Source organism: Ptychodera flava, chromosome 19 (genome assembly GCF_041260155.1).
Source record: "Ptychodera flava strain L36383 chromosome 19, AS_Pfla_20210202, whole genome shotgun sequence".
NCBI classification, from domain to species: domain Eukaryota; kingdom Metazoa; phylum Hemichordata; class Enteropneusta; family Ptychoderidae; genus Ptychodera; species Ptychodera flava.
In genome coordinates, this window is record NC_091946.1 from 14,511,263 (window position 1) to 14,526,233 (window position 14,971).

Below are 14,971 nucleotides of genomic sequence, written 5' to 3' on the forward strand. Positions count from 1 at the left end.
TTGCGCAGGTCTTCTTGTTGATAATATAAACCCTGGCTCCAGCCAATCAGATGGCAAGATTAGATGCCATGGAAATCTGTGCAATATGAAAGATAAGTGTCTTTGATTGACACATGAGAGGGGGTGCTATCCTGGGAAGTGCTGCATGGGGCTTTTGGTCACTTTTGCTCGGGTATGGAAAACTGGTGGGACGGGGTCATTTTCAGAAACTTGGTAAAATGAGAAAAGTCCGACAACCCATACGTACAGTTTTTTAAAATGACTGATTCAGTGAAGTGCTGAACCCCTGGACCACACAAGAAGCAAATTTGATCCGACTCGCACCGATTCCAGCAGTCCAGACATTCTTTCAGCACTTCAATCAGATCATGTATATTTCAATGGTTAAAGGCTCAACAGACGACGATTAGCTCGCATTTATGTACCATGTCCAGAATAATATGCGAAACATAGTGTTCTATCATTAATTACATCATACATGGCGCAAGTTCTGTGATCTGATTGGTTGAGACCCGAAAACTAACCATCCTATAGCACGCTTGGACCAGGCAAGGCCTCAGGCTCTCAGGTTGAGAAAAATTCCCTTTTTGACGTTTCACAGCTGAATTTCAATTTACTAGTAATATTGTGATAGCAATAAACCACACCAGCAACGGGTATACACTCGATTTTGACTCGCTATCGCTCGTGCACATGTCGTTAACTGGTCAAAATCTCGTTGTGTACTGTCGCTGAGTGTGGTTTATTGCGTAAATATATGTTTTGAAGACGATGTAGCAGGTCCTGGACGATATTACGTATCCTATGTCGAACAAAGGTGAAAGTGAAAGTGACTATCACATTATCTGAATCCGAAACTGAAGAGAAAGACAAATCAGACAAAACAGGCACTGTGAACATTCTGAACAAATGTTCTGCATCTGTGCATTACCCTTTGTGCCTCACATCATCGAGCTGTGCGCTAGAAGAAGTCTGGCGAACAGGCGCAGGCGGACAAGGCCGTTTGATACGTCTGTGCAGCGTTTATTGTCTCAGCGAGAGAAGATAGCAGACTGTTTGTATAGAATCGTCCAATCATAAGTATGTTTTCATTTTTGTTTTACATTTGTCGCGAATTATTTGCCACTGAGACAGATATGTTTTGCATGAAAGAGAAAGCGTTTAACCTTATCGGTCGAGAATCGTGAGGGGAGTAATGGTCTACTGATTCATGATGTCAGGTAAATAAACTTGTCGGTAAAATGGCGCGAAAACAATATAAGACGGGAAACACATCATCTACAGATCGACGATTCGCCATGCAAAGCATTTTTTTGACGCAATTCTATAAAAACCGTATGTATACAATGGTATAGCGAAACAGTTGTTTTTGGTCGATCGTTATGTACCTGAAGTATCACTTGCCTCGAACTCAACGTTGCCCACCCCTATAGCGAATAGTTCTTTTACCGGTTCCATGATGCAGTGCGCGCCAGGGTATACTGAGCGTACGTTAGTCATAGAACTGTGTTAAGCCGTGGGGTATACGAAGGGTATGTTACTCCATGGAGCGAAAAACGGATGGTTACTCATAGAACACTATGGCAAGTTACACCCTGACCTATATTTTCATTGCCGATGAATATAAAATACACGTGGCATTTTTTAGCATTGCATATTTGTGGCATTGTTTTAAAACAATTCATTGTACAACACAAAATCAGTATATTTTTGTTGGTTTGAATGCCATATGGTATGATAGCCACAGCAATGCATTTTGGGATAACCGGGAAAAGGTCTATTGAGAAACAGTGACACAAATTTAAAAAATTGCCTTACGCCACAATGTTGCATAATTTGATATAAACCATGTAAACCCTATTCCTGCAACTCTGCTGACTCAAATATTCACAGTAGGAAAGACAAAAATTACGTCTCCATGTCTAGAAAGGTCGCTTTCAACACACCGCTTGTAAGGAAAGGGCCAGGCAGTAAACAAGCGGCGTATAACGCGTGAGCTTATCACCAGGTATCAGCATTACACAGACGGGCGCGAGCTGTATGGGGAAAGCGTTTCACAGTTTCAGAGGTTGACACGGGTCAAAGCATCCCGGGTTGTTTTCTGAAGGAGAATCATATTTCAATGGAAGCAGGGCCGTAGCCTGACCGAATCGCCAAGGGGCAAAACCTACTTTAGCGAGGATTTGGATAATGTACATAAACACGAATATATTGACACTACGAAAAAATCCAGGAGGAGCTTCCAAGCTAGCCCTCGAATTCAACGTCCCTTGGAAGACATGTCAGGTTCCCCCTATGAATCGTCTGCTATTTATTTCATCAGACTAAGTGCCTAAGATTAAAGCTAACGCTAAAACAAAGGTCGAAACCTATACATATCCATGCAAAATTTATTCTGATATGATTCCTTAGATTTTTGTCCCAAATTAAATTTCTTCTAGGTGTTGGGCTGAAAGACGTCTTGCCTGTTGAAGTGAGTTGGAATATCCTTTACACATTTATGACATATCCGTTCTACCTTTAACACCGATTCAAGTGCCCATAAAAACTCATGAATTTCTGCAGACTTCGAAAAAAAAATCCTAAAGGGCAGACTAAGTAATGGGAGTAAGTCGAAGATCATAATCGGAGATGTAACATACAAAATATACTTGGAGCCCTTGGTCAGTAGCAAATTTTTAGAAAGGACGCCGATGTGAATCAAAGTAAAACTTGAGTTGCCCACTCGGCAATAGCTGAAAAATGCAAGATTAATTGAATAATAGAATTTGTCACCATAGAAATTTACAAAAAATAGGATTTGCGTTCCTATGATATAAAAACAAGCATGGGGTCTCTGAAGTTACACGGGCTTATATAAATAATGGAAGACCAAAATATTTCCATTGACAATGATTACATGACACATGAGTATTAATAACTGTTTTACTAGAGTAAATGAAGCAAGACAATTAGTTTTAAAATGACAAACAATATGCATTTTTCAAGTTACACTATACAATGACAAAGAACAAACTCAGGAATATAAACAACTACAATAAAGTTAGATAAATTTAAAGTTTTGAAGTGCAACTTTGGAGTTGTGACATGAATTATTCTAGATGGGTTGTTTTGTTGGACTGTAATGCATTGCAAATTGTGTGGGAGCAATGACATGATATATATGCAAATGAACTGATTATGATATGGGAAACTCATTAAGCTTTCAAAAATGTATTCAAAAATATTGCAAAATATAAGTATGACGACTCATAGCATGCTCATTAAGCAAAAACATATGTGTTATACGAAACTTGGATCAAATCCACTCCACTAAGTTTTGCTCATGGCCTAATTACGAAAAGGCATTAAATGTGTAAATGAGCTAATTATAACATGAGATACTCATAAACTTCAAGCATGACTTAAAGTAAGTATTATTGCAATATTGCATCACATTGTTGCACCAAAATCGATCCGATGCTAGAATCTGCATGCCGAATTTGTATAATGTAAATATAGCAAGCAACTTACTATTTTGCGACATTGTCAATTCCCCCTGTTGGGCGTACCGTAGCGGTCAAATTCCCAGCTGCCCGAATACGATGTTGGATCAATTTCTCCGCTCTTCCGCCCGTGGAAAACACTGATAAGTGGATAACAAGGAATAAAAAAAAATCGCGGTAAAACCTCGCTTTCATTTCATATACCAGCGGGAATAGAAGCACAGAACTATTGGTTCAAACATCATGAAGATTGGCTCATGATACAAAGTCTTTAACAGTCATGCGTTAAAACAAATTCTGTTTCCGATGATGTTTGCATGGTTACGTTGTACAACTTTAGAGTCATCAGGCTTCATGAAAAATACGAAACAATAAAAAATATTACGAACAGCTATCAACAATTTCACAATCTTGCACGAAAATTAAGACATACGTCTGGTCACTGGGGCAATATATGACACCGTTCGGGCCTTCGGCCCATGCATTTTGTCGAAAAGTATCGATCCGCTACAGAGTTGTTGTTCATTCGTAAATGTTCATGTCCCCGGACCGTTATCCGTGTTTTGATGCATTCAGTAATGATTGACAGATAACTGTATCAAAGTTAACAAATTTTACAAATTTCACGTAGCTGACAAATCCTGTGATTGATAGCTTTTAGATAATAGTTTGGCCGGGTTCTCGGAGTTCAGTCTGCTTTACTCACAAAACAAACCGCTAGTCTCCATAGTTACGATGTAAATTTTGGCCTTGAAGTGATCTTCCAATTCCATTTGATGTCTTCCAGCGAGAATAGCTAGCGAGCCGCAAAGATGTTCAAAATGTTCATGTTCAAAATGACAGAGACGATGAACTTTTCTTGTTTAAAACATCAGGAAAGCGTGTGATTGAAAATTGGAAGGCAAGTCAAATATTAAATGCCAGGGAGCGAATAAACTTTCTCTCTCTACCCGAGCAATTTTAAAATTACGGAGAGAGTGTTGATTTTGCGCAATCGTGGTTTTGCTGTCGTGTGAAACATTGCAACTACTCAATAGTGGAATTTCACTTGCAGAATGGACGTCTTTCATACGTTTATGATTACGGCTTCTTGGATGGTTTAGTATTGCTGTTTATTTTATTTTACATTGTTGTTTATTTTATTTTACGCACGAGGTTATTAGTTTGGCTGTAAGTTTCATCGGGAAAAAACGAAAGTGGTTACAGAGTTCCTCTCGGCCTCTGCATTTCACAAAAATGTTAGTATCGACGTTTTCATATTTTTTACTGTTGTCGCTCTTTTGATTTCGACTACACAAGTATTAAACTTGTCACTAGGAATTTGTTTTGGCGTACGCGGTTGCTGTTATGATGTAGCTGGTTTGCCAATGTGAGTTTCGCGTTCATCACACGTCCTGTAGACGATATACTGCCAAAGTATATTGCTTGAATTTCACTATCACTTCACCATCAATGCTTTCATCTAACGTTTATCCTTCGATTCACGCTATTATAAGACCGCAGACATTTAGCAACATACGTTCTGCGTGTATGATATGAAACACAGCAGGAATAAGAAATCAAATTACGAAGGTCGAGCGTAAAGAGGTGAACACGAAATGGTACATGTCACAGCCCCTCGTGAAGGGACTATGTTTATGTCGACAAAATAAAATAAAATAACACCACTGAAAGTGGTATGCTGGACGAGAGAGAGAGAGAGAGAGAGAGAGAGAGAGAGAGAGAGAGAGAGAGAGAGAGAGATGAACTGGTAACTGCTCTACCGTATCTTTCTTACATTCTACAAAGATGCGACAAAAAAGCCGATTGACTTTTTCCCTCTAAACACTGGAACGTAAACATTCAAATGAAATAACACAAATTCACTTTTATTTTTGGAGCCTTTGGCAATCTATAAAGCACTATAAGACTAGATCTGTATTGAGAAAGGGGTGCTGTATAGAGATACTTTAGGTCGAGCGAAACGTCAATTCGGAAAGGGCAACGCGTGTAGCGAGCGGGTGGCAAAAGTTATCGGAGCTATCTATGCTTACTTTATTTGCAGTCCTGTGATCAGACACGACATCTCACACTCTGAAAAAGCCATAAAATAACCTACCTGCTGTATGTCCACAACATATCACTGAATGGCTCCCAAAGAAAGCTACGTTAAATACTTTACACTGTAACAGCCCTACCGATCACTATTATTTTAGCAGGTAACCATGTCGGCCTTGGATCAATGATGTTGACTGTATGCGCTTGCGCACTTGATGTTGCACATGATCTAGGGCTGGACCGTTTTGTACTAAAAGGTGGGGTTTTTAATACTCTATAACTTTTGTCTCCATAGGACCTTGCCACCAATTTTTTTGTTTTTCAAAAAACGATTCATCAGCCTGTTACACAGTGCTTGAGATTTCCCATAATTCATCATGATTGGTACACACTGAAACTCCTCAGTGGTCTACTGCGTCCCCATGTGTATATAAATTCACAGACTAGTTTTTAAAAGTCTGAAAACGTACATTTATGGACACCATTCTTCTCAATTCCTATTTCAAATGATTAGAAAAATATGCTTCATTAAGAAAGGATATTGATTCATTCCAAAAAGAAAAAGAAATTTACATGCTGACTTTTCACAGAGAATGACCCCTTCAGTTTGTCATAACTTGCTACCCAAAAGTCTGGCATTTGTAGTACCTGCAGAATATGACTTGTATGATTATTTAATGGTTTCTTTCAAATTTATACTGAAATATCTAAACATACTTTTAATAGATATAATTAATCAATTATCTAGAGGTTTTATATTACTTCTTTCAGGTAGAACTGAAAAAAGTTATAAACATTTTAACGTCGTGTGTACAAATCAAACTGAATTGTGGATAATTTATTGTACCGTTAGTTAATGCTACCTTAAGGTAGTATAGGTAGACTACCTAGAGGCTATGCAAAATTACCTATGTCATAGGTTTGCATGCAGAAATGTTCGAAAACATACTAGGAATATTGTCAATTTTCTGAAATTTCCACAAATGATTCATTGAAAGATGCTTTTATTGAAAAATATAAAACCATGTCACCATGCTTTATTTTAGAGAACATCATAATTTTAGGTTTTCCTTTGAGAAGCCACGGATGCAAAAGTGCTGACTTGGCACTTTTTCATAACTTTTAATAAATTAAATAGGTGGCATCTTTGTTATTGGATCAGTAACTTCATACCTGTTGTTTATATTGAAAATACTACATGTAGAAGACATGTATTTCACTACTTAGGACTAACTGTAGTAATGCAACATACATGGCATTTTGTCATTTTTGGTCAAGTCTATACTGATATATATTCCTTAGTAGGAAAGTCTCTTAAATACGTTAATTAGTTATTAGTTATGCAAAAATGCTCAACCACTTAGACTAATGTTATTTTTGTAACAAGTTTTGTCAACTTTGGTCAGGTCAATCCAGATATATATCTGTGATGATACATACACAAACAAACAGTGTCATTTTTTGTCATAATTCTTAGACAAACAAACAAACAAACAAACAGACAGACAAACACAAAGAGATACATACACAGATAATTTAAAACATCAGTACCACAATAGCTCATTCGAATGAACACACAAGCTAAAAACCCTAGTCACAGTAATACTATTTCCAAGTCCTCTGTGCCCACTCCTCATAATTTAGTGCATCCTCCCTTGCTATGTAAATGCACAAAAATGAGCAGAAATAAGTAAAAATTAATTTCTGCTTAACTATGCAACCGACATCCCCCAACACCTAAGCAAATCTAGTTTTCATCCGAAAGATTCTGTGTACCTAATTACGTGACATTTGATTAAGTTTTAGAGATATCGACGACACAAATTCATAACACACACACACGCACACACAGAGACTGACTGACAGACATATTACAGACGCACATACAGACTAACACACGCCAAACTATGACATAGACCCACTTAGGTGGGCTACGCCCACCGCGTGGGCCAAAAATGACACCCTCTGGCACAAAATCCGTCATTAATTTCATATAGGAAACCAGAGTAGCCTTGAGCTAATTTTACCTATTTGAAAACATTCATTGGCACAAATCTTCTGAAAAGAAGAAGGACACCAGACACCAGACACCTGGCTGGGTCCATTTTTCTGAAATTTTCACAATATGTTCTTTAAATGCTATATAACAAAATAGCTAATACGAGGCATTTTAATTTTGTTTATCATGTTTTTAATCACTTTTTGAGTGCCAGTCTTTCAATGCACAATCCATGCCATTTTAGAATGAAGATATATAATGCAAAATAAAAAGGTGATTTTTTTTTCTAGCTATATTCTTGTTTCAAGTGAAATGTTAATTTCAGAAAATAGTATCAAGTTTTTGACTTAAATTAATTTATATCGTTAATACCAAAATCGAGTATTTTTTACCCTAAATATACACGCCCTTCATCCTTCGAGTAAACTGTTGCTACCATACTAAACTTTAGAGTCTCTGCTTTTTGAAAATACTGTATGAGTGGGTTTCCTTATCATTTTAGATGAAAAATATCGATTTAAAAAAAACTGTGTAATATATAACACAAAAACTTAACTTAAAAACTTAAGTAATATCTAAAACATCAAAGTTGGTCAGATGAAGACAGGAAACCGTTAAGAAGTGAGTATACTGATAGACTGCAGACGCATAGCACGACGCATAAGCTTTACGCACCCTTCACAACAATACTACTTTCTTGGTTTTGTTTCTTCAGGCTAATAATGATCACTGGACGTTTCGCGAGTTTGGTGTTTACCAACAGAAATTTCATCGCGAACTTCACTGGTGTCCTTCTTCTTGTTGCCGCAGAAGAAATCTTTGAAACAATGGTTTTTGACTGTCCAAAATGCTCCTATCGCTTGGTATACGGTATTTTGTATTATATGTGCCCAGCATTTATCCTGTTTGTTTTAGGTGAGTATCACGTGAATACTTTGAGGGCAATTGCTACTATGGTGGTCAATATCTTAACGACTGACTTGAATATATGGTATGTACCGCATACATGGAGATATTTTACAGCATTTTCTTATAAAAAAGAACTTGGTTAAAATAGCGGTTTAACTACCTTCAAAGCTCCACTGACTGTCAGTATCAATGTATTTCACAGAATCCTACCTATGCCTTTAAAATACAGTTTCGTTTTTTTCCTCCTGAAAACACGTCAAGACGTTTTATGTAAAATGTGTCAATGATACCTATATACGTGTCATATCGAATGTTGCTTTTGTTTCAGAGCAAAGTTTTCGTCCGAACGAGAAATCATTTGACAACGATTACAATTGCATATTACACAATAATTTATTGTGCTGATAAGGTTTATATCTGTTAATTCAACGTTATGGTAAACGGAGACGTATAAAGATCCATTTATATGACAGAACATAATGGCGAAAATCTTGTTATTTAATGCTAATCCTCCTTAAATTGTTGCATATAATCAACAGTTTCTAATTCCAATAGTCTGAAAAACAGAATATTATTCTCGGAAAAATATTATTCTTGGGAACGCTGATCAAATATGTATCAAAAAGTACGATTGCTGATAACTATATGCTTTATTAATTGAATGTGAAAATTCTCGACTTTGTGTGCTGCAATGTGCCATTGAATGCTGCTCTCAACTTTATGAGGGTGAGAGTTTATTCAAGATGACAAGATGATCATGTAACTGAAGCGAAATATAACATTATTTATTTAAGGTTGTATGTGCCTCTTTTGCTCAAGTTTCCTAAATAAAACTTTCAATAATTTTCTTGACAAATCACCAATAAAAATCGGGGATCACCGTGCAAAGTTTAGAATCAGCGAAACAAGTTACGCAACTTTTGTGATATTTGAAATTCAAAATGGCCGCCATCAGTTTGTTAACTCTATGGTGAAACATTAAATTTTGGATTTTCGAAAAACTAAGACGGTGAAATAAGTTTTTCTTTCTCCAAGAGCTTGAAAATGAGTCCCCACATGTGGTTGATCTGAAAAGGATTGTAGAAATTTGAGAGTCCGAATATCTGTCCCCGAGGCACGTTCTACCTTAATTTTCTCGGTTTAGGTGTCTATCTCATTGGAATGATGGATGACGCAATTTATACTGAACTGTGCTCAGAGAAGGCCATGAAGACGCTGGGAAAGTGTTGCATTTTTCCTATTGTGTGGGGGATACTAGTTACTTTAGATGGAAGGTAATAAGCAGTCTCATCATCTATGCTGATAAACGAGAATTGTTTTTACACCCATGCCATAACTTGATCATTGCACAAATGGAAGAAGCCTGTCAAATGATGCGACCGTTTAATTTGCATTAGCTGTGCATTTTGGATGATTTGCCGAAATTCGTGTCATTTCACGTACAGAGACTTGACAACAACCCTTACATCAAATTTGAATGAAAGGTATACTGTCACCTGTTCCAATTTTGCCACAGTTACCATGAAAAGAGAAAATCTAAGCAATCACAGATTTTAAGCGGGTGGCCTCTTTTTAAAAACAGCGCCCTCACATGGGCATTTTGAATACAAAGGAACGCCCCTTTGACCACATATGGGCATATTTAGATTACAGGTGACTGTATACCTTTAAATTGCATTATCTTCTTGGTACAGTCATTACGTTTAAAGCAGTGTTTGTCGAAACGTACGCTAAAATATGGAGTGAGATTACAACATGGCGTCTATGTCGGGACAGCATAGCCAAGTACTCTGGTGATTGTGCTTACTGTACTTGATATTGAGATGGAAAGAATGCTGACTTCAATGACTAATAGTTCGACAGATTTTTAGAAATATCTAAAGCAAACCTGATTTTTTTACAGTTGTATAGACTGCATGACTGAGAAATGTTCTGACGATAAAACCCATCCGAGTGAAGAAAAGACGATAGCTCAGATTGTTGGTATGGTGCTCACCATTGTAGCTATGATCCTTGTATTAGTTTACAACTGTCATGCGAACCACGGTAGAGATTTTGAAGACTTAATCCAAGAAGAAGTAAGATCGGCTATCAGACTAGAAAAAACCAAAGTAAGCAAATATTCGGCAAGTTTGAGTCACATGGTCCACGTATTATATGTTTACATGTTTATATGTTTTCTTTTGAAAATTTTTACAATGACGGTTTCCGGTACCAATTTCCCAGTATTGTGATTCCTGTGAAGTGAACAGCGCCTTCAAGGCAACTCGGTCTCCAATATATTGGTTTGTGCAGGGATTTAGTCCGTTTGCCAAGGAGGTCCACCGTGCACTCCCTATTCCCAACTTTATGGTAGTTTTTGTTCCCTGTAGTCTGCTAAACAAGAAAAACGATGTTAACATTGAATCTTTTGGGAATGCACAATCTGTCTGAGTCAATTTTGACTTGCGCGTATTGCTCCACATATCGGTGATCAATTTTTCAGACTGCAACCCCTCCACACGCTGTAGAGTCTGTCCGTGAAGCACTCGCACATATATACTCCTTATCACACGTTATCGCACAAAAATGTTATCAAAGCAAAGGATACATCGCTTAACAGGGCGAAAGACAGAACTAAAATGTTCAAATGACACTTTCTCTTTTAAACTAAGCGAAATCAATGACCCCATGCACAGAACAAAATCTTGTGATGATATATTGCGTGTGGACAAGATATGACCACTACTTTCGGACACATTCATCATAACACTTTTTTATCAGACTAAAATCCATATATCTCCCTTACTACTTTGACAATAAATCATTATGTGTATTTTGTTTATGGTGCATGTAATTCTTAAACAAGTAAATACATTGGTGTTATCTGAACATGGGCACATTGACAGTCTGGTTCCCTGCCCCTTTCTACCGCTGGCTGCGCTGTGCTAATGAATTTCGTCAGTGTAGCGCCAGCAGCGTTAGAAAGGGGGTAGGGAACTAGACAAGGCACAATGAATACATTTGTTGGCATACTGTCACGAGTAATCATTCCACTGATTCGTATACATGCCTTCTCTCGCCGTAGGAAGAAAAAGCTGTTAGAGCGATACGAGAGATATTTTTTGGTGAAAATGCAATTAACGAGTTGGACGTCGCAGCGCTGGTCCGGGAAGATTTTGAGAATAATCGAGAGTATGGGCGTTACTACAACCTAGCGAACCAACTTAATGCAGTAGAGCAAGTGGGAGGGGATGCACAGATACACCCACAGCGGGACACTGACGCACCCCAAGCTTCTGGTGTAGAAAGAGTACCCCTGGGAGAGATAACCGGGACAGAATCAAGCAACTCACAGAATGTATAGAGGTCTGCTAAGAACTTGATTTTCATGAGATCAAACAGTCATTAATGTCGTTTTCTATCGAACTCAATTTCTGGTCGAATATTTACTATTTGCGTCTTGTTAAATGATATTGGAAGACGAAATTCTTATAGACGCAACCAGAAGTTTACGTCAAAGCCAACAGAACAGTTAAGAGACAATTTTCAAGAAACATATGGTTCACTGAACACAGTCAAGTTAGTGAAATAAACAAAAAAATCAAACTGTTAATGCTAATACGGTATTAATATTGATATTTCATACAAACATTACTTGGTAGGACACACAGCAACAAACATATAAACGCACACACACATATGTGTGTGTTTGTGTGTGGTATTATAGATTATAGGTTTCGCCATAGTTTACTCAGATATATGATCACATATCTATCATGATATTTCTCAATGAAATGATAAGTTCCCGATTAAATATTAATTAAAGTGGGATTTATAAAATGATAAAATCATGACATACACTAGTCGAAATCCAAATAATTGACTTGTGAAAAGAGTGTGGGAGAAATTACACTTCGAGAAAATCCTGATATTTCCATAAGTTTATTTAAATATACTTCTACCTTACCAAGCAAAAACTCAGACAAAATAATAGCAATAACGTAGCCCAACCATCATTATTGACTCAAGTAAACTCTGTATACTGCATAATGTCCTCGGCTTCGCCTCGCAGATTATGTCGTGCAAAGTTTGTATCCGAATTTCCAGTATTGTGGCCCCAGATGGATGCATCAACATCTACGTATAAATTCACTGGTATTGACAAAGCTTTAAATCTAATTATGATTAATGTACGATTCGATTATTAATTATGATTTATAATGATAACATTTGTAATATTTTTTAATATTTATTTATTTATAATATGTATAATATTTAGTTATAATATTTACGATTAATGATTCATTATAATTTAATGAATTCTTCTTGTAAAGTTACACCTTGACAGAACTCACTTTCACCTATGTATAAGATGGCACTCTAAAACAGACGATTTACTTTCAAAGGTAGCTGTTGTTATTTTATCCGACTTAGACACTGCATATTTGACGCCTTCGTTTTCTGTAAACTGTAAATTGCATGATTGGTAATAAGCGAAAAAAATCAGGACCAGGTAGTATCGGGGAATACTATAGGGTTTCCACAATGCCTGTCAAGTATACGTAGCTGATGAAAAGGTTAAATTCATTGAAATAAATGCCAAAGCAGAGCGTTAAACATTGACCTGAATTACTTTAAGTACAAATCAATAATACCTGTTACTTAATTTTCATGCATCTGGCGATCGTCAGTTAGCAACTGCTGCAACATTTTTTCCAGGATTGTCTATAAAAATCTAAGTCAGTCCTTGGTACTTTAAAAATTATACAAATATTATTTGTTTTGGTATCTTGACGCCTATGGAGTAATTAAATGAGTTTGTTTCAGAACATGAACAAGAGACAAACCACACAAAAATATTGTAAACGTGTGATTTGATGTCACGTCCAAAGAAAATCACTTTCACAATTTATTTGTATTGTAATACTTAATGTAACCCCTTTGTATATGGGCCGGTGGCCTTGGAACGCAATAAAACTATTCTATTCAGTATCTATTGTACTCATCGATTTTGTCTTTCCTACGTTATTCATTGCAAGACAAAGCAACAATATACTAGCTTAGATTTAAATATGTTCATGGAATAATACACGCACGCAAAATGGAAGATCAACAATACAAAATTCACTATGACGCCCGTTGTCTCACGTACAATACTGTACATGTTATATAGTTTACTAAGTTGTTGCTTTTAAAAGACAACGTAACTTTTGCACCTTCGTTTCAATCGAGCACTTACTTGATTATTAAATTTAATGTTTTCGATGAAACTTCGGCAATTTGTTGTATCCCGAGTCAATATTTATGTCACATTGACAATGTCAATGCGCAATCAGTAACACAAGATGACTGTACAGCGTTGATGATTTCCAGTGTCATCTATCCTTAGATAACTTGCAGTGCATAGCAGATTACTTTGACATGGAAAGGGATTCGAGAGATGAAGTGGTCCATGCAGCTGGGATTGCTCTATTGAAGTTTGTAAGTGCTTTGAGATACACATTGTTAAGGTTACGTCACCAAACGCGCCTCGAAGACAGATATTTGGGCTTTCTTATTTTATCAATGTTATTCTGATTTACCTCTTGTGAGGGTTCATTTTAAAGCTCTTGGTGTAAGAAAACTTTTCACCGTCTTAGTTTTTCAAAAATCAAAATTTTTGTTTTTGTCCATAGAGTTAACACAAGATGGCTGCCATTTTGAATTTCAAATATCGTTAAATCTTGTGTAATTTGTTTCCCTAGTACAACAATTAGCACGGTGACCCCAGATTTTTATTTTTCATTTTGAAAGACAATGGGTGAGCGTTTCACTTAGGAAAGTTCGAGCAAAAGTTTAAGTCTTTCATTTTCGAGGCGCATATCACCTTAACGGTAGAGTGTTTGATGACACCGCGACAGCTGGCAATATAAAATGTGTGACAGCTGGTGGTTGCAGTGTGATCGATTACATTATTGTGTCATCTGAGTTGTTTAATCCATGATTGTACACCGCAGCCGTAAAACCAACTTCCATGTTTTCTCTGAATACGATCACACTTGTCGGGAGCAATTTAAAATTCTTCTTTCATTTTAGCAAGCGTTGACGCACAATTGTCACTGGCGATAAACCTATCAACCATAGCTGATTGTGTGATGTGGTTGGAAAGACAATCTACAAAAGAAGCGATGTAGCTCCGCTGTAATCTGCCCCGCTCCTCTCCATTGTGTATTGAATAAGCGCAACATTATTGACCGTGGAGACTACACGTGATTTCTCACACTGTAACTGAAGAAAAATCTAGTGATCCTTTAGCACCTATAAATCAAAATGAGGCCAATGAAAGCAGCCATTTTGATGATTTTGTGAGAAATGATTTCAGACTGACTTTTTAAATAAAATCAAAATGAAGTCATCTGTTGGATCATGCATGCCCAAGTTGAATTAGTTATAATTCGGCAATATGGTTTCACAGAAATTTCGACATGAGATTATTGTTTGGAAGGTTTGCATGTCAGTGTTAAGCCTTGACTTCAGTGCGCCATCTTTTTGCCTAGCAGTCGATCAAGATCTGACCGAA

General features: G+C 37.0%; 1 protein-coding gene across 2 annotated transcripts; it reads left to right on the forward strand.

The window, feature by feature from the left end:
* Positions 1 to 885: 885 nt before the first annotated feature.
* Positions 886 to 13,361, forward strand: LOC139118244 (uncharacterized). Of its 2 annotated transcripts, XM_070681522.1 has the most exons (5): positions 886 to 1,080; positions 8,237 to 8,436; positions 9,575 to 9,704; positions 10,334 to 10,541; positions 11,498 to 13,361. In XM_070681522.1, exons 2-5 carry the CDS (start codon positions 8,244 to 8,246, stop codon positions 11,774 to 11,776), a joined length of 810 nt encoding a protein of 269 aa, XP_070537623.1. In that variant the 5' UTR covers positions 886 to 1,080; positions 8,237 to 8,243; the 3' UTR covers positions 11,777 to 13,361. The 2 variants fall into 2 exon arrangements, with proteins under 2 accessions (XP_070537623.1, XP_070537624.1); XM_070681523.1 differs by lacking the exon at positions 886 to 1,080 and having other exon boundaries at positions 8,005 to 8,436.
* Positions 13,362 to 14,971: the final 1,610 nt, after the last annotated feature.